At 49.5% G+C, this 23377-nt stretch overlaps 1 protein-coding gene across 1 annotated transcript; it reads left to right on the top strand.

Annotated features, from left to right (window-relative positions):
• Positions 1–675: 675 nt before the first annotated feature.
• On the top strand, positions 676–22951 carry LOC144174426 (piwi-like protein 1). Its single transcript, XM_077703137.1, has 8 exons — positions 676–1196; positions 6403–7050; positions 7289–7501; positions 8217–8357; positions 9903–10109; positions 15706–16065; positions 19404–19787; positions 22405–22951. The coding sequence occupies exons 1-8, from the start codon at positions 855–857 to the stop codon at positions 22864–22866; spliced, it is 2757 nt and encodes a 918-aa protein (XP_077559263.1). The 5' UTR covers positions 676–854; the 3' UTR covers positions 22867–22951.
• The last annotated feature ends 426 nt before the right edge of the window (positions 22952–23377 follow it).

Below are 23377 nucleotides of genomic sequence, written 5' to 3'. Positions count from 1 at the left end.
GCCTCGCGACTACAACGGTTGTATATGAGGCCGTATACAACCGGTTGCATACGAGTACCTTTGCGGGTGTACTAGCGGTTATAGTCCAACCTGCCCCACTCGTTCTTTCCACCCGAGGCGTAAATATTTTGTTTTCGTTTCACTCATTTGTTGCACAAGCACAGCTCTGCGCGATCGGTGTTAGAATTAGCCAGCCTGTTATGGTGTTTTACGTGCACGCAAAACTATGCAGCCGCTGACTTGCTTACCTCAAATACTACCAGCAGTTCGTGAAACCCACCCAGGCTTAGAAGATTTCTCGCAGTATATGTATCAATAGGTGCCTTTCGGAACGAAAAAAAACGCTTTATTTCGTAGTTTCGAGATGTGTGAAGAGGTATCGTGCACGTCCCAACGCGGGCAGCTTATTGGGGTGTGCGCGTTTCGATCTTGGAATTGCGTACGTGATTTCGCTTTTTTTTAACCAAGGTTACGAATCTGGCAGCCATGTTTGACTACACGGCGGCTTTCTCCCTTCTTGGGTCCGACCACGTGGGGGGGTCGGACCCCACGTGTTCGCACTTGCCGTCCGTTCATTTGCCGAAGCTCACGCGCAACGTTTGATTTCTGCCAATCGAATGGCGTTGAACTTTTAATTGGATGATTTTCGCGAGCGCTGCGCCTCCTAGAAACGTCGTGTGAGCTTGCGTCGGGCGCACGGAGGCGTTCAGATTCGTCCAAGTCACAGGAGCGAGCAGACACACATCTTGCGTTGTCCGAGCACCCTTCTTGCGTCGGTCTAGTCGCGTTGTGTAGGCTATCATTTACCCTTGTGTAGGCTATCATTTTCCTTTTCTCCGGTCAAGCTTATCAACATGGCAAGTGGGGATGCTTCCAACCCTGGACGTGTTCGTGGTCGGGGCCGCTCTCGCGGCGTCCGCCGCCCTACGGATCAAGAGCTCGGCGGGTTGTCGTCAGCGTCGGCATCGGGGTATGCGACGGCTGCGTCGGGCTATTCGACGCCCGGAGCCGTGGCGATGCCGCCGGGAACCCAGCAGACTTGGGCGTACGCGCCGCCGCCACCCGTCGCTCCGTCACCGGCGCCGTCGACAGGCTCGGCGATGTCGATGTGGTCGACGGGCACAGCAGGTCTGGCGCCGGCCATGGACGCTCTGTCGCTCGGCGACGGGCCGGGCGTGGGCGCCAGAATGGTCGAGGTAAATGGACTCTCTTCATCTCTCCGGAGTCCTGTATCCTCCAGGCCTTTTTTTTTTTTTTTTCGAGCGCCTTACTTTTTTTCGCGAGGATAGCAGCAATCCAATATGGCGCTGCGAGGTTGGGACCACGTGGTCTTTTAGGCTTGTTTAGACGGGCTGGCAGCCATGTCTAAAGGCCTATGCCTCTTTGTTTGCGAGCCTTGGGTTTGGGTGGCTAGGCTTAGGGTTGAAACGCCATGCCTGCGCTGCAAGGACGGCTTGGCGGACTTTTGGAAATATTGAGGAAGTTCCGCGATTCTAAGAATTCAGTTTGGATTGCTTTTTAACAAGGCGGAAGTTCCGCGTTTTTTTTTAAGAATGCAGTTTGGATTTGTATTTTTGACGGACTTTTCGCATTACTCCTTTGCTGCGCGCGCACGTGGCTTCTTGTCAAATGGGGAAACGTAACTGTATTTTAATCTCCGTTTTGCAATGAAGTATCTAGTTATTTTCAGCGAATTTTATTCGCATGTTCGGTTAAAAAAAATCGAGTGGCATTTACGCGGAGATTTCGCTTCGATACTGAACAGTGTCCACTTGTTTTCGAACGTTTTCGCTTGCGAGCGCAGCCATACGCGCACTTCGAGGATGTGTTCGATTCGATATTAGCAACCTCCCCGAGCATTTGATAGGATTTGAAAAGTTTAGTTCGTTGCAAGCAGCTGTATCCGGGGTAGTTCGACCACGTGGTCGATTCGACATTCGAAACTTCCCGAATATTCGGCATGTTTCGGAAAGTTTCGCTTAACGCATGCGGCCGTATCCGCGGTAGCGATGACTTGTCCGATTCACTCACTGGTGAGTACTCTCATTAGTACTCATTTGTACTCACGAGTGGGCGCGATGATGAGGGAGTGCAGACCCATACAAAAAAAAAAAAAACTTGTTGATTCCTCCTGTCATAGGAATCAGTAAAACACGACAGTGAAATGTGCAGCGAAATCTGCAGCTGAGCATGATTTGCGGGCCGGCGGCTGTCTTGTGGGTGTGCTTGGCGAGCAACGTCCTGCTGGCGGGTCGCTTCGGGAAAGGTGCACTGGCGTCATTTCCGTGACGGATATGACGGTCAGTGAAATCTTGGTGTATCCCGGCACAAAACACTGTTGTGTTAAAATATAAAACCCGAGACAGGGGTGAGACAGCTTTTCATATTGCGCAGTTTTGATACAAATGTGTTTCCCTGCGCCAGGCTGCTCCAAAAGCTTGAAAATTGCAAAAACTGCGCCAAACTGCTCCAAAACAGTCTGAGAGCCAAGGATCTAAACGCTCCCTTCAGTTTCAGTGGGGGAAAATTGTTACTGACGGCACACTTTTCCAGCATCTCCAAGTTGATGGTGTTTGTAAAGGTTCAATTAATTAATTGAACATTCAATAAATGATAATGAATAAATCTTTATTTGTCAAGCTGGTGCAGATGTTAGGGCACCCGCCCGGTGGGGGGCTTCCCTATTCCGGTATACCCTGAGCTCTGCTGGCGGTCCAGGCCCTCTTCACTTGTTCACGCTGGATCTCAAGGTCCGGGCTCGTCAGGCGGTTCACCCACTGTTTGTAGAAGGGGGAGGTTATTGGGGCAAGGCCTGGGGTCTTCTGGCACTCCCAAATCTGGCGGTACAGTGTACCGGGCGTTGGACAGAAATTGCAGGTAGACGGGTATTGGGTGGGGTAAATCGCATGGGGTAGGGTTATGTGGGGGTACGTATTTGTCTGTAGTCTTCGAAGGGTGGTGGCTTCTGCTCTTGTTAACTGGGAATGCAGAGTCGGGAAGTTTCTTCAGCCTTGACGGTAGTAAATGAGAATGTCAGCATACCTGACAAGCGGTTCTGTTTTGGGGGCCGCAAGTGGTGTTTGTCCCTCTATGGTAATGGCCCGGTGTATAAGCGTGCGGGCAGCGGCGTGAGCCGCCTCATTACCTTCGAGAGATTCGTGACCAGGTATCCAGATGAGCGGTGTTTCAGGTATGTGGGCAGTATTCTTAAGAATTTGAAGTGCCATTTTGCTGATGCGGCCTCGTTGGTAACCGCAGCACGCCGTCAAAATTGTAATTGCATCCTTTCCCGTCGTGATGGCCAGGGCAATAGCGGCTTCTTCAGCAGCTTCTGTTGATGTTGTGCTGACGGTGCGGGCGGTTGTTACTTGCCCTGCTGCATTGGTGACACACACGACGTGGGCTGGCTTGTTTCTGTATGGAGACGCGTCCGTATACCTTGTTGTGGGATTGTCGCCGTATTTATTATTCATGGCTCGCACTCTTGCTATGCGTCGAGCTTAGTTGTGTAGTGGGTGCATGTTTCTTGAGATGGGGGCTACCCTGATAGCTTGTCTGAGTTGGAGTGGAACCCGCTCCTTATGGTCTTGCAGTGGCGATATGGCATATCCCTAGGCATCAATAAAAACCCGCATAAAATGGTCCCTGAGATAGTTTTTTTAAAGTCACAATGTTTTGGTTGCACATGTTATATTCTGTTAGTTTCCTATCTAAAACCACTGCGAAGTCCTGTAGAAAAAATACTTATGTGTGTGTGTACTGAGGCGACAAGCTACTTGTGCAAGTTGATGAAAAAACAGCAATTTTCGGAGCGCCGGATCTCCAGAACATTACTGGGCGCCGCCATCTTGGTGTGGTAAAGACTGGGAAACATGGCCGCCAGGCGAAGCAGGTGCTCATGGCTCAGGCAGAGTGTTCTTCGCCGATTTCTACCGTGGTTCTGGTTATCTGGAGTGGCTGGGTTTACATTTAGTCGTTTGATAAATGTGGTGCCCGTGAATTCACCGTGTTTCGGTCTTGAGTGTGAGGCGCAGTGCTTGCTTGATGGGAAATCTTGGACTCATTGCAGGAGTTATTGCTGCCTTTGACTGAGAGCTTGCGAGCGGTGGGAATGGGACGATTGGCACTGCAGAAGTGGCGGCGCAGGCTACATCGCCGTAGAATGTTCAAGCAATGTCCGATAGCGGGACGGGCGCTATTATCGCACGCTATTAATAATGATTCATCTATCTGAAGTGAAATTCAATGCCAAAGGGAGGGGGCTAAACATACTAACGTTACTCAAATTACGATCGTAGTGAACGCGCACCTTGGGGATTGGTATGGGAGCGCTGCTGGGGTGCGACGACTGTCACCTTGCTAATTTCGGCATTCACATGGTAATAAAAATGCCTTTCGAGTGCATAGTTTTTCAATTCGATATTTTCAACGGAAGTAAAAATGCCCTTCGAGTGCATAGTTTTTCAATTCGATATTTTCAACGGAAAACCACGCTATCTATGCAAAAATGGTGTGTAAAAAGGTAGTGCAGTTTGTACCTTGTGATATTCTGGTAGAAGAAACTTTATTAAAAGCATGTTTCAGTGTTATTTATGTTCCAAACCGTTAAAAAGTGCACTTTTCCCCCAGAGTTGCCAAAAATTTGATATTCAGGCTCCTAAGGTGAGATAATGAATGTCGTTCTACTCCACATCAAGGTTTTCTGCTCCAAAACCGAGATTTCGCTGCTCCAAAAACTGCTCCCAAATCTGATTGAGCTGTCTCACCCCTGCCGAGAATGAACAACCCTAGGTATAATGTACTCTAGTATTAAAGGTTGCTTTCCCGCAAGAAGATCCTGTGTGCAGGGGTGCACCCTTTACAGGCCGCTTGCTTCGTTGTACTAGCGTCACTTCCGTGACGGATATGACGTCAGCGAAATCTTCGTGTATTCGGGAATAAAACACTTCTGTGTTAATAATGAGTATGATAAGAGTACGGGCCCAGAAGAGTGCGATGATCGGTGAGTACAGACGTGCGTACTTGCACTCGCGATTACTGAACTCGTGTTGAGTAGTACTCAACAGTACACTACTCGTGAGTACAAACTTGCGAGTGATCGCGTACTCGAATCGCTACATGCGTGCACGAGACTCGGGGGATTTTGCAGCGGCCCTCTTAAGGAGGGTAAAATGACGTGATAAAGGGGAAAACTGCCGTTGTCATTCCCTCTTCCACGGTGTTTCTCTACTCTGCACTCACCACGGAGTTGCCGTAGTGACACTAAAGCAAGGGCAGACATGTGGCTTCACTGGAATTGCTCCATTCAAATATAGGTCAGTTGGCCCAGTTCAGTGCATGAATTAGTAGAAACTTTTTACTGCGAGTAAATTTGAGTACAGATTGAATACGAGTAATTGTGAGGACTAATGAGTGAGTACATATTGAGTATAAGTGAGTACAGATGAGTTGAGTACAGATTGAGTACGAGTACTTGTGAGGACTAATGAGTTCGAGTAGATAGTATGAGTGCGAGTACAGATGAGTTGAGTACGAGTACTCACGAGGCACAGCAGTTTGAGATAGGTGGCGAGGCACTGGAACTGGTAAGCGAATATATCTACTTAGGCCAAGTTGTGACCCCAGATCCCAACCATGAGGCAGAGATAATTAGAAGGATCAGAATGGGGTGGGGTGCATATGGCAGACATTCTCAGATAATGAATAGCAGCCTACCATTGTCGCTGAAGAAGAAAGTGTATGAGAGCTGCATCTTACCGGTACTCACCTACGGGGCAGAAACTTGGAGGCTCACTAAGAGGGTTAAACTTAAATTGAGAACGACTCAGCGGGCAATGGAGCGGAAAATGATAGGTGTAACATTAAGGGACAAGAAGAGAGCGGAGTGGGTCAGGGAGCAAACTGGTGTTAAAGACATATTAGTAGAAATTAAGAAAAAGAAATGGACGTGGGCAGGGCATGTAATGCGAAGGCAAGATAACCGCTGGTCATTAAGGGTAACAGAGTGGATCCCTAGAGAAGGCAAGCATTGCAGGGGGCGGCAGAAAGTTAGATGGGCAGATGAGATCAAGAAGTTTGCGGGGATAAATTGGTCACAGTTGGCACAGGACCGAGATAATTGGAGAATAATGGGAGAGGCCTTTGCCCTGCAGTGGGCGTAGATAGGCTGGTGATGATGATGATGAACTCACGAGGACTAATGAATGAGTACAGGTTGAGTATGAGTACGAGCGAGTACAGACGAGTTGAGTACGAGTACTCATGAGTACTAATGAGTTTGAAAACAGATGAGTATGATTACAAATGAGTATTAGATGAGCGAGTACGAGTGGCTTGAGTACATCGTTAAGGGAAAAAATTGTGATTGAGTTTGAGTGAGTTTACTGTTTTGCCTACCTGCAGCCCCAGCAGTTCGATGACCTGCCCCACGTCGGTGGGGTGGAGGTGGCCGTGGCGTGCAGCGGCCGCGGGGCACGTCGCGGGCGGCGCGAGGAGCTTGCCCTGCTGTGCACGCGGCCCTCGCACGTGCAGGGCGACAAGTCGGGCGCTGTGGGCCAGCCCCTTGAGGTTCTGAGCAACTACTACCGCCTGGAGTCGATGCCTAACTGGTGCGTGTACCAGTACCACCTCGACTTCGTGCCCTCGGTGGAGTCTAGCAAGATGCGGCGCGCGCTGGTGCTCGAGCACCGCGAGATGTTCGGCAACGCGTATGTCTTTGACGGCATGTCTGACCTGAAGATGACCAAGCGGCTGGACAGCCTGGTGACCGAGGTGCACTCTCGACGGCCGACGGACGGCACGGACATCACGGTCCGCATCAAGCGTGTCCAAGAGCTGGCGCCCAACAACCCCGAGATCCTGCGCCTGTTCAACACGCAGATGCGCCGCAACCTGGAGCAGCTGGACTTCGTGCAGATCAACCGGCACTTCTTCGACAAGAACTGCGTGTCGGCCATTCCCCAGCACGGCCTCGAGCTGTGGCAGGGTGTTGTGACGGCCATTGGGCAGCACGACGGCGGCGTGCTCATGGTCATGGACACGTTGCACAAGGTGGGTTCCCACCAATGACTTGTGGTGGGACAGCTGGTAGCATGTAGTTTGCCCCCCACCCACTGCGTTCATCTTGAAACCTAGTGTGGGTTTTCTTGCCGCGGGTTGCGTCGGGTGGAGCGGGGACGAGGGGACCTGTGTCGGCAGCAACTCTAGGCTATTTTTGCCAGCACCCGCGCGTCGACAAGCAGTGTGCGTGAAGTGAGTGCTGTTGTTTTTGCGTGGTCCTCCCTCCCAGGTGCTGCGGCGGGACAGCGTCCTGGACATCTTCATGACCATTCGCTCGGCGGCTGACTACCGTGGCGAGGCCACCCGGCGAATCGTGGGCGCCATCGTCATGACCCCGTACAACAACCGGACGTACCGCGTGGACGACATCGACTGGGACCGCACCCCCCGGAGCACTTTCAAGCAGGACGGTCAAGATAAATCGTTCATCCAGTACTTCCAGGTGTGTGGGCTCGGGTTACCAGGAGGGAGGGTTGATTGATTCATTGATTGATTGATTGTGGGGTTTAATGTGCTGACGCAGCGCAGGCAATGAGGTGCACTGTAGTGGAGGGCTCCAGATTAATTTTGACCACCTGGGGATCTTTAACGGGGGCCGAAACCTCATACACACGGGCGTACCAGGAGAGAGGAGGCATTCCTGAACCTGGCAGCCAGTGCTGAGCTGAGCTGGACAGCCAGCAACTACTGGTTTCACTTAATCTCTTTGACTCCTGGTGATAAAGTTCTCTTCTACTGCTACTACTAGAAAGCGTCTGGGTTTTTGCGGTTCTTCCAGCCAGTGCTGTACAGGTTCAAATGTAAAAGGGTTTGGTTTGAAATCCTCCTGTGTGATGTGGTGAAAGGCACTGTTGTGGATTGTTGTGAAGGTCGGATGTTTTTTAAAAAGCTCCTTCGGAGAACTAGTGGGGGTAATGCAAGTCTTGCGAGAATGTGGCATTTGCGGTCAACCTTGGTGGTTGGTGCCTGTGGCTGAAAATGGGCCCTGGAGGGGTTGGTTGACTGAAGTCAGTTGCACCTTTCTCGTGACTATTGTGCAGTTTGCAGAGGCAGCACTTGTGTGGTTTCGGAGAAATGAGTAGCGGAGTCAGGTGGCCCGCATTGGCACCTCTTGGCATCCAAGCTGTGACAGTCACAGCCTGCGGTCCCCCTCGCAGGAGCACTACGGCAAGAGGATCCAGGACGCGAACCAGCCGCTGTTGGTGTGCCGTCCCAAGGAGAAGGACCGTCGTGCCGGTCGCACCGAGAACACCTTCCTCGTGCCCGAGCTCTGCGTGCTCACCGGGCTGACCGACGAGGTTTGTCTCCTGTGGCCCGGCCAGCTGGCTTCGCTTGGTGGCTTCGCTTGGCTCAGTGTCTTTCGCTAGTTCCACTGCAATCCCTGCACATTTGGCTAGTCCACTGTTTGAGGCCATCGGCAGGCTCCTTTTTGTGATGAAAGCTTCAGGCAGCCTCTGTGTTATTGGCCCTTTGTGCTGTTTAAAAATTAAGGCAATTTACAATGGCAAGTTATTAGAACAGCAATTCAATTCCTAAAAACACTGTTGTGCGCTGCAGGGGCGGGTGGTCGGCTGGTGTGCCGTCTTTTGTTTGCATTTATCCCTGCGATGATTCGCCGTTGTAATGCAAAACTGGCCCGTGGCAGGCTAGCCAATTTTCTACTGACGACAGTTTGACCTTATTGGGCAAGGTTCTGCTCCCTTGTGGGTACGAGCCAGGCATTTCCTGTTCGCACTCAGTGCCATCTGCTGCTTCCCTTGGAGCACTAATCTTTAATGCAACTGCCAAAACAGCTCCGCTGTTCTTCCTTGGTAGCCTGGGGGTGCAATCGTGGGTTTCGAAATGAACGCCCCAAATTGGAGCCCCACGACTTTCTTGTTCTGTTTTGGAAAACATCCTCTTAACTATATTCTGTGCTTTCATTTTTGTAAATAAAAGTAGTTCGTTACCCTTTAGGTAAGTGTGGGGCACAGCATGCGAACATTTTTAGAGGGGCCATGCAGACAAAATACAAGTTTGTTTTTCTTGAAAGTTTACGTGTTTTATAGTGCCCCCAGCGCTTGTCTGGCCGCAAATAACGCCGTATTCACCCAGAAATTCATCATTTTAAAATTTTGATTCTCCCACCAAATAATGTGTTTTTTTGACGTCTGCAATGAAGTCATGAGGGCAGGCATTCAAACGAACTTCCAGTGCGTCATTCAGTTCTGCAGCCTCCCTTGCCATCAGTTCTCCCAGGTGGCGCTACCATACTCATCCATAGATCAATGTCTGCTGTTGCTTTGTTTTTGACCATGTTTGCAGCTGGGTTGTTCTTGTTACTGTAGAAAGTAATTGTTTCATGAAACATGGGGTATCCCCGACAAACAAGGGGACGAAGACGTCGCTTACGCCAATCGGCGGCCTGCTGTGTAGCTTAATCAATCATAGTGCACCCAGTGCCAACAGCAGTGCACATTGTAACTTTCATTGTTTACCCCACCATTCTTACTGATATAAAACGAATGTGCAATTTTATTTAAGCGCAAATAGCTCGTTGGGCAAGCTTATAAGGCGTGCCTGATTTGCGTTTGCTTTTGGCAGCTTCCGCCAATCGCAGAGCTGGGTGCATGTGGCATCATAGGTTCTGTTGCGGGAAATGAGCTAGTGGGTCGCGTGGCCATTTCCATTTTTCCTTATTATACAGCTTATTTTAGTGAAGTGTGCATTGAAAGTGGTGTCGGTGTCATTGTAACGAGCCAGTCTCTCGAATGAACCAGACTGTGTTTGTCTGCGCGGCCCCCGTAATGTGTATTGCACTGCACTGGAAGCGCAGAATGTGGGGCGGTCGTTCTGGTGCGCAGATGCGGGCCAACTTCACGGTGATGCGGGACCTGGCGACCCACACGCGGGTGGAGCCACCCAAGCGGGTGAAGAACCTGCTCGAGTTCATTGCCCGCATCAACGGCTCCGAGGCGGTGCAGCGAGACATGCAGGCGTGGGGCATGAAGTTCAGTGACGAGCTGGTCTCCATCAAGGCCCGCGTGCTGCCTACCGAGAAGGTCATCCAGGTGGGTATCGAGGAAGTCATCAAGCCTGTTGTGCTGGTTAAAGGGGCCCTGCACCACTCTGAATGTATTTTGGGGTAAAATCTATTGTCCCAGCAATCTCTTCCCGCAGCAATTATGAAAATCCATTCTCTATCACCGAAACTACGCGCAATGAAAAATCGCACATAATTGTTCCCTCTCAACTCGACCGCGGACAACGCGACGAAAGCTGTGCGCTCTCTCCCGGAGAGGGGGGCGGCTCATGGCGTCTTCTCCGGCGGCCTTCGATATATGACAGGCCGGGGAGTTTTCTCCTTTTTTCTGCAACATGGAGGGGTCTATTTCCGGTCTGGTGCCACAAAAAAGCAGGCATTGCTGCCTGCTCGCAAGCGCACGCTCAGGCTAGTAGGGCGTCTTTGAAGCAATAAACGTTTGTTGGCGAGTGGTCTCGTTGATGAAAGGGGAGAATTGAGTCCGCCACTCAAGCTCTGCGTGCACTCAAAACACAAAAGAGAAGCCAAAACTCTGCGTACAGGTTCAGGCATAGAAGAGGTTGGTACACAGCGCCGATGATCGCGGATCATCGCAGGTAATGCAGGAAACAAGCCGCGAAGTTGACCAGCGGCTGCCAATAGGACAGCCATGGCCGCAATGACGTTGTTTATGTCATACCAAGGGTGCACAATGAGGAAAATTGGAGAAAGCACAGTTGGTTTTTCTGGGTCTTTCACAGCGATTCAAGCGCTCACCTTTTCCTGTGCACATTTCTGACAACAGATCTTTAACTAATTTTATTAAAAGATTAACAAACCAAAAAAGTAACAAACTGATTAAAAAATCAGTGCCACTTTGCACAGGTCGGTTGTTTTTGGGTGGTCCAGGAAGTTTGATAGATGCCAAAGTGTAGGTTATGATATGATAAAGGGAGAATGGAGCTTTCCAACAGTAATAATTTCAAACAACAGATACATTGGGAATTTTATCAAAAATTGTGAAAACAAAGAAAAAGCAAAAAGAAAAAAAATTGATAACCTCACTGCTACTTTGCACACGGTAGACGTTGTGGGAACCCTTGTTTCCTTACGCCTCGCCTGCACATGTTTCCGCGAGCTGGGTGCCGCCATTTTGGGTAGCCGGCGCGTCACGTAGGTCGTGTCCTCTTCATGACCCCGCGGGATGCGCCGAACCGGCTTGCCGCGAACGTGTGCGGAGAGCGAGGGGGAAGGAGGACCGGTTGTCGCCTTCTCCCTCGCCGCCCTCTCCTCGAGCGCCTGGGGAGACCTCCTCTCCCCCCGAGCCGACCTGCGGGACGCGCGAATGGTCCGCGTGGACTCTGCCGAGAGATTCTGTCCTGATCGGTCGCCTCGGGATGCCTCCCCTGCTCCCGCGGCCGTGATGACGGCTATCGAGGTCTGAGCCCAGCGGCTTCCCTAGCAAAAATTCTGATACAAATTCTAATACACGTATATGCTTATTGCCACTAATAGACCTATCAGTCTGTATTAGTCTATTAGGTCTATCAGTTTGTATCAGCCTATTAGTCCTATCAGTCTGTATTAGTCTATTAGGTGTATTAGTCTGTATTAGTCTATTAGGTCTATCAGTGTGTATTAGTCTGGTAGGTCTATCAGACTGTATTAGTCTGATAGGTCTACCAGAGTGTACTAGTTCTATCAGAACCAGTGCAAGTTCGAACAAAGCAATGGAACATGGCAACACATTTTATTATCAGGGTACACAGGCAAATTCCTCTGGCTGACAGAAATCTGGCTGAATAATTTAATGTTACATAGTTCGTAACCTGATTAAGAACGAATGAATAAATTGCAATGCGAATCCACAAAATAGCTGCAGCATGCAATCAGAAAAGCTTGTCAAACCTGTACGGTCCAGCCGTAGGTACATATCGAGCGCATTAATGGCCGATTGAACACCATTCCCATTTCGATTCAACTTCAAAACGGCATTCACCTTTCCGCAAAACGCGATTCGAATGGAGTCTTTTCTTCGTGAGGCATTCCGTTGAGAATGAACAAAGGAGTCCGAAGCGGCGAGGTGACGGGTCAAAGATGGGTCGGGCGGCGGCCCGGATCACATTTGTCAATGTTCGGCGGGCGCTAGACACATCGCCAACACTTCTGGATGACGTGATGCACACGCTTTCTTCGATGTCAGGCGTTCGTTAAACAGCATAGCAGACAGAGCAAAGATGTCCGGAGCCGCGAGGTGACGGGTCCATGATGGATCGCGCTGCGGCCTGGTTCATACTTGCCAAAGTTATACGGGCGTTAGACACATCTCCAACACTTCTAGATGACGCGATGCACACGCGTCTGATGTGAAATAACGCTAGAAGCCGCTTCCTTCTAACCGTCTTCTTCCCGAACGTACACACACGCCAGCCGCACTTTGATACCGTCGCCATATTGGCTACCTAACGAAGACCATTGGCATGGCTTGGCTTGACTTCGTTGCAGTTTTTTCGGCTTCGTTAGATTTCTTGCTGCTCTTCTTGCAGCCTCGCAGGTACGGTCAGGTTAAAGTCCTATCATCTGCTTTTAACGCCGATCAAGGGCCTTTAGGTCAGGTTAGCGTCACTAAATAAAGGCGTAGCTTATTTAGTGACGCTAGGTCAGGTAAGGTGGCTTATCGCTGGCGCAGCACTCCCAGCTCCCATCAGCGCTCTTAATGTAGCGCATTTTTTAGGAGAGAAAATGAAAAAAAAAAGTTGAACTATTTTGCATAAGAATTTGGTCAGAGATTTACGGAGATTTGTTAGTGAACAAAACGCTTCATAATAATATACCAAATAAACATTATTGCTCAAGGGCGATCATTTCAACCTTTTTTGGCTTGTGATTTTCCAGAAAAAATAAAAATTCAGGAAATCGCACTTTGCGGGTCCATTTGTATTAGTTTTTATTAAAACCAATACGTCTCTATTAGTTCGTATTAGACTCAGGTCTATCAGATCTATTAGTATTTGTAAACTAATACAAACTAATAGGTGTATTTGTATTAGACTAATACAACTTGTATATGAAACTTATAAAACTGATACAAGTTTGTATAAGACTAATACATGTCTTATACACCTAATACAAAAATGTATAAGACTAATACAAGTTTCTATCAGAATTTTTGCTAGGGTTGAGCGAGCGACAGGAGCCACTGTCTCCCCGCGAGCGATAGTCGTGTTGTCTGGTGTATGCACTGTACCTGCCAGGCAATAAAGCCTCACTTTGGATTGCCGGAGCCTGTCTACCGCATGTGAGTACTCGAACCCGTGCGTGAGTCTTCGGATTCCGCAGGGATAGTGTACGGCACGTAGCGTTCTCTAGCAAAGCTAGCCGGGGTCCTCTGCTATCCCGTACGTTAGCCCACAACATAAATACAATTTGAAATATACACTTTGAACATAAAACGCTTATATGCAAATATGAGCGGTGTAAGTACAAAAGTTGTTTACGTACAAAAATATAAATATAAACACTGCTAAACTGTAGGTTATGATATGATAAAGGGAGAATGGAGCTTTCCAACAGTATTAATTTCAAACTACATATACATTGGGAATTTTAGCAAAAATTGTGAAAACAAAGAAAAAGCAAAAAGAAAAAAAATTTATAACCTCACTGCTACTTTGCACACGGTAGACATAAATACAATTTGAAATATACACTTTGAACATAAAATGCTTATATGCAAATATGAGCGGTGTAAGTACAAAAGTTGTTTACGTACAAAAATATAAACACGAACAGCCATGCGCTGTTTTGGGGCGCTACGCCGAGGTCAATTCCGGGCCGTCTTTGTGGAGAAAAGTCGACTCTGCACAGTCGGCGTGAAATGCTCTTGCCTGAACGAAGTCGACACCCTGCAGATAAGAGCTGTCGCCTTTAGAACAGGGCTGGATTTGTTTATAACACGCGCCCGCATTAGAGGGACCGGAGAAGGAAGCGAAACTCAAGGGCGCACACCTGGTGATGGTCCCGGGTGGCTTGACGCACTTTTGCTGACTGTAGGAAAGTCTGACAAATCGAAGTCGTCTGTAGTGTCTGTGCTGCTACCATAGTGCACAGATTCAAGCTCAGTTACATCGAAATTCGTCGTTCACGCTAAGCATCGGTGAGCAGTGGCAACGCCAAAACTGAAACCAGGTGAGCTCATCTCCCCGGCAGCAAAGGACATTTAAAAATCCCCCACGCGGTGGAAAAAGGAAACTCAGAAGCGCTCGGAGAGCGCCTAAATTTGAAATTTGCATTCATCGATGGCATACTATCGACGGGAATAGTCGCGGTCACGAAAGTGCTAAAGCGAAAGCTTTCTCGGTGGTACGGACAGTGTCTTGTCAAAAACTAATGCATTTCCCCACAGACTGGTTGGTCGACCGAAAATCTGACATCTCTGGACACGTGGTGTGGGCGTGAAACCGGGCTTCCATTGTTGTGTCAGAGCGGTTACTTGAAAAAAGTGAACAGTTCTAGATAGACACACATCAATCGTGAAGGATATCTTTATCTTGTGAACCACATATGGGTGTGCATTTAGATCGTTCGTAGATGTATTTAATTAGTGAATTAGTGCGTGAAAAATTGTCGTGTGGGTTCTTTCCCCATTTGGCAATTTGGCTCCTTGAAGGTTCGATGACCGATGGGACGCACTTTCAGTGAAGGTTTGATGCGCTTTTAGCAAAGGTTTTGATGCAGTTGTGATGTCAGAAATCTTTCGCAATTCTCTCAAGTTTCTTTAGGAAAGGATGGTGAAGTTTTTTGTATGCAGCACACATTGTCTCCCAGACCCAGTTCCTGCTACTCAAGGCCTTCAGTGCTGTCGACTTTTTCTAGTGGTTTGGTGTGTTTTTTTAGGGCTTTAGCTATTGATGTTGCCTCGGCTGGATTGCCCGTATAATCTCCAATATGTCCAATATTCTCAAATTAATTTACTTTGTAATCAGAATGTTTATTACGATTCCAATACCTACTGAAATATGTTACTCCTTACAGCAGTTGCTGTTTTTGTACTGGAAAACTACGCTGTTTTTCAGGCGAAGCTTGCATTGGTGGTGGCATTTCATTAATGGGTAAAGCTCAGTGAAATAACAGGGTTTCGTTTTGGTGGATCAATGGCTTTGACTTTGGTCATCGGATTTCGATTGTATGCGAAGTGTTTTCGCTTTCGCTGAGCTTAATTGTGCTTCGCGAGCGCCCGCATTTTCAGAGGGAAAAGGTTTTGTCACCGTTTTGCTGAGTGTGGCACTGAATTTGATTGATTGTAGGGTTCAATGCGCTTACGCGGGCAATGAGGTGCCCCGTAGTGGAGGGCTCCCGATTAATTTTGAACACCTGGGGATCTTGAACGTTCGCCGAAATCTCGTACACACGGATGTTTTTGCTTTCACCCTCCACCAGAAAAGCGGCCACCGCGGCCGGGAATCGAACCAGCGACCTCGTGGTCAGCAGCACAGCGCCTTAGCCACTGAGCCAGTCTTTAGCCCTATAGTTCCCCCCCACAGGTGTCGCAATTCGGACAGGTAGACAACTCGTCACATAGTTAAAATTGCTGAAGCGTGATAAGATCCCCGGTAATTCATCGTCCGCTGTTTCCATCCTTGCAGGACAGCGCTGTGCACCGGTACAGCGCGACGACGGCGGACTTTTCGCGCGAGATCCGTGACCACCAGATGCACGTGACGGTGAGCATTGACAGGTGGCTGGTGGTGTGCCCGCAGCGCGAGTCGCGCGCCTGCAACGACTTCATCAAGCAGCTGGTGGACGTGGGCCGCCCCATCGGGGTCGCCATGAGCCTTCCCCAGACCGTGTGGCTGGAGGACGACCGCACGGGCTCGTACGTGCGCGAGCTGCGTGACAAGGGCGCCAGCATGCAGCTGGTGCTGCTGGTGGTGCCCAACAACCGCAAGGAGCGCTACGACCTGATCAAGAAGCAGGCCTGCTGCGAGATCGGCATCCCCACCCAGGTCTGCTCGTTTCTCTCTGCTGGATTGAGCTTGTGCAGGCGTCTGAGGCTGCATTTGGGAATGCTTGAATGGGGTGGTTGGTTGGGGCGATGAAGCGTGGTACAAACAGCGCAGCTATGGACAGGACGCAAGGACCAGCGCTGGACACCAACGGAGTAAACTTTACCACACACGAAAAAGGTGCGTGGTAAAGTTTAGTCAGTAAAGATTACTCACTTGATGTCCAGCGCTGGTCCTGTGTCTTTCTTCCCTTGTGTCCTGTCCCTAGCCCTGCTGTTTGTACCATGCTTCATTGTATACATTATATTTGGGAGTTGTTTCTTGTTTTGTATGTTTTTTTTTTTTTTTGGAAAAGCAGCATTTGGTTATGTGGGTATACAGTGGAATCTCGGTGATACGAATATCAAAGGGCGATAAAAATATTCGTATCACCAGAAAACGAGAAAACTGTCCTCTGCACGTGGAAACGTGTAGTGCATGCAACAGGCGGTGGCAGCATGGCGTCGGCTCCTGCCGTGAAGCTCCAGTAGCTCCAGTGACCGCTTCTAAGCTTTTGTTAAAACGCAGCTCAAGGCAAAAACTGAACTGCTAATGCGAGGAAGGAGTTGACGGTGTGGGCGGAAACTGCACTATAAAATGTCATTTGCCCCACATGTCCGCCGCAGAGGTGCCCAGCCAGCTGTTGTGAGTGTTTCGAAATTGCTGCTATTAGATGCGTGTCTCTCCATCGGCTCAAGTCATGAGGCCTCCCACTGCCACGTGCAGCAACTGGAGCAAGCTTCCACCACGGTGCCAGGCTGAATCGCCAATGCAGGCGTCAAAAGAACACGCTCATCGCCGACACGCACGAGTATGGTGCAAAAAATGTGGCTGATGCTTCTTTCATAGGAATCGGTACAACACGAAAGTTACATGTGCCATCATGGTAGCATTTAAAGGTTTATTGTGCATCGATGTGAACTTGCACATTGCTATTTATATGTTGTCAATATGGCACCGTTGGACGCATCAACAGTAGACACAGGATTGCACGCGCCGGAACATTGCGTAAATCAGACTGAAACCACAGCCCCTTGAAAACCGTGCGAATAAAATATAACCGAAACCGAAAGCAGTAGGTGGCGGCGGGTGCCTCAATTCACTCGCGTCCCACGTACACGGAGGTGCTGGCATCGAGGCGCCAACTGCCGGCGCTCATTAGCGTCATGATGAGCTACTTCGCTTCGCCTCTCCTAGACTGCAGCGCCATCTGAATAAAGAAGGTAGTGGGAAAGACATAAGGCGCGTTCGTAGACCTACTTGCGTTTGAATTCATAGCGCAGTTGGCAGGCCGCTGCGTACCTCCTGTTGCGGTGAGAGAGTTCATGGCTCAAATCCTGGCGGAGCCATGTCAAGGGACCTTTTTCTGGCGATGTCATTTTCGTGATGCCTCCTACGGAGGTGAGATCTTGGTGTACGTGGGCGTAAAACACTTTCGTGTTAAAACGAGCCATGTGGTTTGCTTTGACGCGCAAGTGGTGTAGGGAACGCAGCGAGGCAACGACAGGACGGCCTAAGTGCAAGGCATAGAGGGAAGGGAGGCATGTGGAGGAGGCGAAATGGCAAGAGTGCTCACCGTCAAATGAGGGGGAGAGCCTGGTCACGACTCCCGCCGTGGTTTATTCAAAAAGGAAGCTCGAGGCACTCGAGCTGCAGCCAGCGGAAGCAAATGGGACAGCGAGGAGAGAATGTAGCAGATGTGGGGAGGGAGAATGAACAGACGTAGAGAGGGTGAAACGTTCTGTTTGTTCGGAGCAGCACCTTTCTTGCCGCTATTGTAAACTCCCCATGAAGAGGATTACCATTGGTGGGCGAGGACTAATGCCGTAATGCTTGTGTTCCTGCGCGCACAAGCAAGGCCTTGATATGCAAGGCAAGCAGCTATACCTATGCAAACATTTGATGTGCAAGGTAAGTAGGTATACCTACTTGCCTTCAAATAATCTCCTGTGCCTAGTCAAGCTCGGTGCGTCCCTGAGAGACCGTCCCATTTTCTGTGCGCTTTCCAGAAAATAAGTTTCGCCTGTAATGTGTCAGAAGCTGAAGGGAAGCTGTGTGCATTGCGATTGCGGTAAGGAACCTCTGGGTTCATTTTGGACTGCGACGTATACCGGCTGGCGCCGTCTAGCGGAGGAACGTTGTTCAGCAAGCTGGTACTTGGTTATGGTGCACGTAACTGTACGAAAGGGAAATGAAGGCTTAGAATACTCGGGGCAGCGCCTTTTCCAGTTGTCTTCAAAATCTTTCTTCACTTTTCACGCAGTTTTGTAGAACCACAAGTGCTCGCCGGTATGGGTGCTGTTGCTCTGAATTGCCACTTGCTTCAGGCACATGTTTTGGCAACTAAGACAAACGTTCATGTCGTCTGTGGTGTGCACGTGCACATTTCAAACTGTAAAACTGGATGTACTGTGAACAAGTTTGGGTGTGCCTGGAGCAAATTCACCAATGCCGAGACTGTACATGGCTGTTGAGTTGTTTCCTGTCTTCTCCACGAAATTGCATAGCCCTCTTTGTTTAGCGTCCGTAATCTGTCTTTTCCATGGGCTTGCTTCAACATTCACCAGGGTTACCGAGTATCCCCAGTTGTGATATTTTCAAGTGGAAATTTGAGCGCAAAAATTCGACAGACACAGAAAGACCAGACGGGACTAGCGCTAGTCCTGTCTGGTCTTCCTGTGTCTGTCGAATTTTCGCGCTCAAATTTCCACTTGAAAACATGAACCAACTAGCCCAACAACAAGTTCTACCAGTTGTGATACTCACCATAGGCCCCATGTAGCAAAAAGTCTGCGGTTGGCCTGCCTGTCCTGAAAGCAAACAGGGCAAGTTGACTAACCTGTTGTGTGTTGCCAGAAGTACTCGAGTGCTTTTGGCTGCTGCCGTAAGTCATAAAAGAGAAACCGTGGGAACATGAGCAAGCAGTACCTTAGGGGGGACACTGGTCTTGAAACAACTTCTTTTAATTTTCAAGTAAACTTTGTGAAACTTGTCAGTCTTGGTGCCTTTTTCCCACTGACTTCGAATATGCCGTTGTTTTTTCAGTTGGTCAGTTCCCAATATAATTAGGGATAATTGGCTACTTTTGGTGAAACAATAGACAGAACAGTGTTGGTTACAAAAGTGTAATCTTTGTATTTTCCAATGCTATGAACCCGGGTGAATGCAATAATCGAAGCATTTTATTGTTGCATTGCTCAGAACTAATTTTACAGCTCATTAAACTTTGGTAGCGCCAGTGGCAAGGTGTACACTGGGGAACTCTGGACGTTTGGGTGGGGTGTTGTGGTTTCGCGCAGGTGGTGCTGGCGCGCACCATCTCGAACCAGAAGAACCTGCGCTCGGTGGCCACCAAGGTGGCCATCCAGCTGAACTGCAAGCTGGGCGGCGAGGCGTGGTGCCTGGAGATCCCGCTGAACAACACCATGATCATCGGCTACGACACGTACCACGACTCGGGCAGCAAGGGCCAGTCGGCAGGCGCCTTCGTGGCCAGCATGAACCGCACCTTCACCCGCTGGTACTCGCGCGTCGCCTTCCACAAGACCCACCAGGAGCTGGGCAACACGCTCGCCAAGAACCTGCAGGACGCCATCGGCCGCTACAGCAAGGTCAATGGCGGTGCCGTCCCCGAACGCATCATCTTCTTCCGCGACGGTGTCTCCGACGGGCAGATCCCACAGGTGCGTGCTGTTATCACCCGACTGGTACATACACTGGGTGGTTCGGTCTGCGCCACGAGGATTGACCTGTTGGCACAACGTACTGAATGCACTTTCTGTATACTGGTAGTATTTAGCCTGTTGGCCCCACGTACCTTGACATGCTTGGTCTGTACAGGGTGTTACGATAATTGGAACACTTCGAATTTTTTTCCTGAGCGAACCACTGCTTGGTCCGTGCTCAAACTTCACACAAAGGTCGCATTTTGTGGTCTCTTTTGTTTAAACGGGAACAACGACGGTGCGTACCTGTTTATTCTGAAAATAAATAAAAACAATTTTCGTCTCCGGGGAAAACGGCGGCCGATTTGGGCATAAAAGGCAGTACAAGCTGATCTTCGAACGACGGGCCCACCTGGGGCATGCACAGCGGAACGGACGATGGGGATTCATGCTCCTTCTATGGCAGGATGGATCCAAATGGGGTTGCAGGCGATCAGAAAATGTGAAAGCAGGTGAGGAAAACAAGTTTGGGGATGTTTTATGATTGGTATCAGCTGTTATTCAACTCTTTGTGATCATACTAAATGGGGATGAAAGGGATAGTCTGCTAGCTCATTTGGCTACTTCCTACCATGAATCCCCATCACCCATTTCGCTCTGCCTGCATGCCCCAGGTGCGCCGTCGTTCCAAGGTCAGCTTGCACTGGCTCGTCCGTCCAAATCGGCTGTCACTTTTCATATAGGCGAAAATCGTATTTATTTCCAGAATAAACAGGTAAGTACCATCATTGTTTCCGGTGTCAATCAAAACAGGCCACGAAATGCGACCTTCGTGTGAATTTTGAGCGGGAACAGAGTGGTGGTTCGCTCAGGGAAACTTGTGTTCCAGTTGTCGTTGTAACACCCTGAATACTGGTAGGTTCGTTGGCCCAATTTATCTGACATGGTACCAGCATGCTTGGTCTGCGTACCGAAAGATACCGTATGTGCCAACAAGGTGGACCTGTTGGTCCAAAGCACCTGACACAGCCTGTATATCGGTCTGTTCCAACAAGATTGCGACCTGTTGACACACATCTGCACTTTGGCGGATGCCTAAACGGCTTTGGTGCTGCCCACACGCACTGTTCTATTGGCGGGCATTTTTAATGTGGTGTGAAGACCACGCTGTGGTGAGCAGTTTTAAAGTGAAGCTTTCAGCATCTCGCTGCTGATGTCCGTGCACAGAAATGTGCTGCAGTGAAGCCCACTTTCTCTGGCAATGATAGCATGGAAAAAGTAAGACGCTTCCATGTGAAGCTTGGCGACAACTCCGTTAGCCCCCTCTGCCAAATGCAGAGGGAAGAGGGGATGCAGGCGTGAGATGATGCAATGTGTATAGGCCTAACGTCATGTTCCTATCTGACGTTGCCCTGCATGCTGTAAGGCCGTTAGCCACAGGACATTGCATTCTGAGATTTAGGACATTAGGCCTAGCATCATATTTTGAGGTTTACACTTCAAAGGGCGATGCTGCTTTTAAGATTCCTTTTAATTGTTAAGTAAACTCTCTAACTTGTCGGTCATGTTGCTTTTTTTCCCACCGATTTCAAATATGCCATTATTTTTTGAGTAAGTCAATTAGTGGAACAATTAGCAAAACAGTGTTGGTCATAGCACCTTACATTTTCCAATACTATGAACACTGGTGAATGCAATAAGAGAAGCGGTTTCTTGATGCACCGCTTGGAACTCGTTTTAAAGCTCATGAAACTTTGGTAGCACCAGTGGCAGGGAGCCATTTCGAATGGCCATTTCAAACACCAAATATTAAAGAGCTTTAAAATTAATTCCAAGCGGTGCATCAAGAAACCGCTTCTCTTATTTCATTCACCAGTGTTCATAGTATTAGAAACTGTAAAGTTTACAATGCTATGACCAACACTAGCTGTTTTGCTAATTGTTCCACCAAAAATGGCTGCCCCTAATCTTGGGAACTAATTGACTTACTCAAAAAATAATGGCATATTTGAAATCAGTGGGAGGAGAACGCAACACGATTCCCAAGTTACATAGAGTTGACGTAAAAATTAAAAGAAATTGCTTTAAAGAGCCATATCCTCCCTTAGACAGACACCCACTCGAAGAAGTACTCACTGTAAGCCAAGCAGCGGGCACCGATTCACGCCGTAGAGCCCAAACCCAAACGCAAAGCCTATGAAGCGCATGCCAAAAAGTTGCTGCGATTATTCTAGAAAATTGGGGCAAACCTTCAGAGGCGAACATAGCCGCAGTGTGGGATTGGACATCATGAGAAAGCTTCTTAGACGGGGGGTGTGCATCATTTTTGGAATGCTGCAATGATTGTAGTGGCTGGCAAAAAAGTTAACTTTCTCTACTTTTCACTTACTTTCTCTGTCACCCGCTGCTGTGGCTCAGTGGCTAAAAAAGCGTTGTGCTGCTGAGCCCAAGGTCGCGGGTTCGATTCCCAGCTGCGGCGGCCGCTTTTCTGATGGAGGCGGAAAGCAAAAATGCCCATGTGTTCAGTGCCTGTTAAAGATCCCCAGGTGTTCCAAATTAATCTGGAGCCCTCCACTACAGTGCGCCTCATAACCTGCGGCTCGTTGAACCCCACGATCAATCAAATGCCACGCAGGTGAGGGAGTGGGAGATCGACCAGATCGTGTCGTCCATGCGAGCGCTGTTCCCGGAGACCCACCAGCTGAAGCTGGCCTTCGTGGTAGTGACCAAGCGCATCTCGACGCGCTTCTTTGCCCGCCCCAACCAGGCGGGCACGATCAGCAACCCGCCGCCCGGCACGGTAGTCGACTCGGAGGTGACGCGCCCCGAGCGCTACGACTTCTTCCTGGTGTCGCAGAGCGTGCGCCAGGGCACCGTGGCGCCCACCCACTACAACATCATCCACGACACGACGGGCCTCAAGCCGGACCACATGCAGCGGCTGGCCTACAAGCTGACCCACCTGTACTTCAACTGGCCCGGCACTGTGCGCGTGCCCGCTCCGTGCCAGTACGCCCACAAGCTGGCCTTTCTGGCCGGCACCAGCCTGCACGCCGAGCCGCACAACAAGCTGTCCACGACGCTCTTCTACCTTTGATTTCCTCCGCCGAGTTGTTTTGCTAGTGGGGCTCAAATTGGGCCGGTGTATGCATGCTCGTTTGATTTGCCAATAAAGGATTTGTGCCGGAGTTCTGTTTTGGCCAATCCCCCTACCCCCTGTTCACTTGGGAGGAGGAAGAAAAACTTTATTTGACTGAAGAGCTGGTAGGTGGGCGGGGTCGTTAGTCCAGGACTCCATCAATTCTACCCACCCACCGTCTTCGCTCTTTCGGTCAGCCATAGCTGCCTATTTGGGTCAGAGCTGGCAGGTTCACTCTCCCACTGCTCGTAAGTAGGGCTGGGAATTGGTTTCAAGCCTGGGTTTCTCTCGCACTCCCAGATAGAGTATAGGGCACTGGCTGTAGCAATTGCACAGGGGGGTATAGAGTGTGGGGTGAATGGGACGGGAGGTCACTTGTTCTTGATACTGTGAGGATAGCCTGTAGTGTTATGTCGCTGAAAGTAGTGAAAGGGTGATCCTCCCAACAGTCCCCGGTTTTCAGGACATT

This window comes from Haemaphysalis longicornis, unplaced genomic scaffold, assembly GCF_048455015.1.
Source record: "Haemaphysalis longicornis isolate Haplotype H1 unplaced genomic scaffold, Haemaphysalis longicornis Haplotype H1 scaffold_3, whole genome shotgun sequence".
Classification (NCBI taxonomy): domain Eukaryota; kingdom Metazoa; phylum Arthropoda; class Arachnida; order Ixodida; family Ixodidae; genus Haemaphysalis; species Haemaphysalis longicornis.
The sequence above is the reverse complement of the archived record's forward strand: the minus strand, read 5'-3'. Positions and strand labels throughout refer to the sequence as shown.

Bases quoted from the DNA above. Each gene is read 5' to 3' on its own strand.
- LOC144174426 (XM_077703137.1), top strand. From the start codon at position 855: ATGGCAAGTGGGGATGCTTCCAACCCTGGACGTGTTCGTGGTCGGGGC. The intron at 7,051-7,288 runs GTGGGTTCCCAC...CCTCCCTCCCAG, and splicing joins TCATGGACACGTTGCACAAG to GTGCTGCGGCGGGACAGCGT. The intron at 7,502-8,216 runs GTGTGTGGGCTC...TCCCCCTCGCAG, and splicing joins CGTTCATCCAGTACTTCCAG to GAGCACTACGGCAAGAGGAT.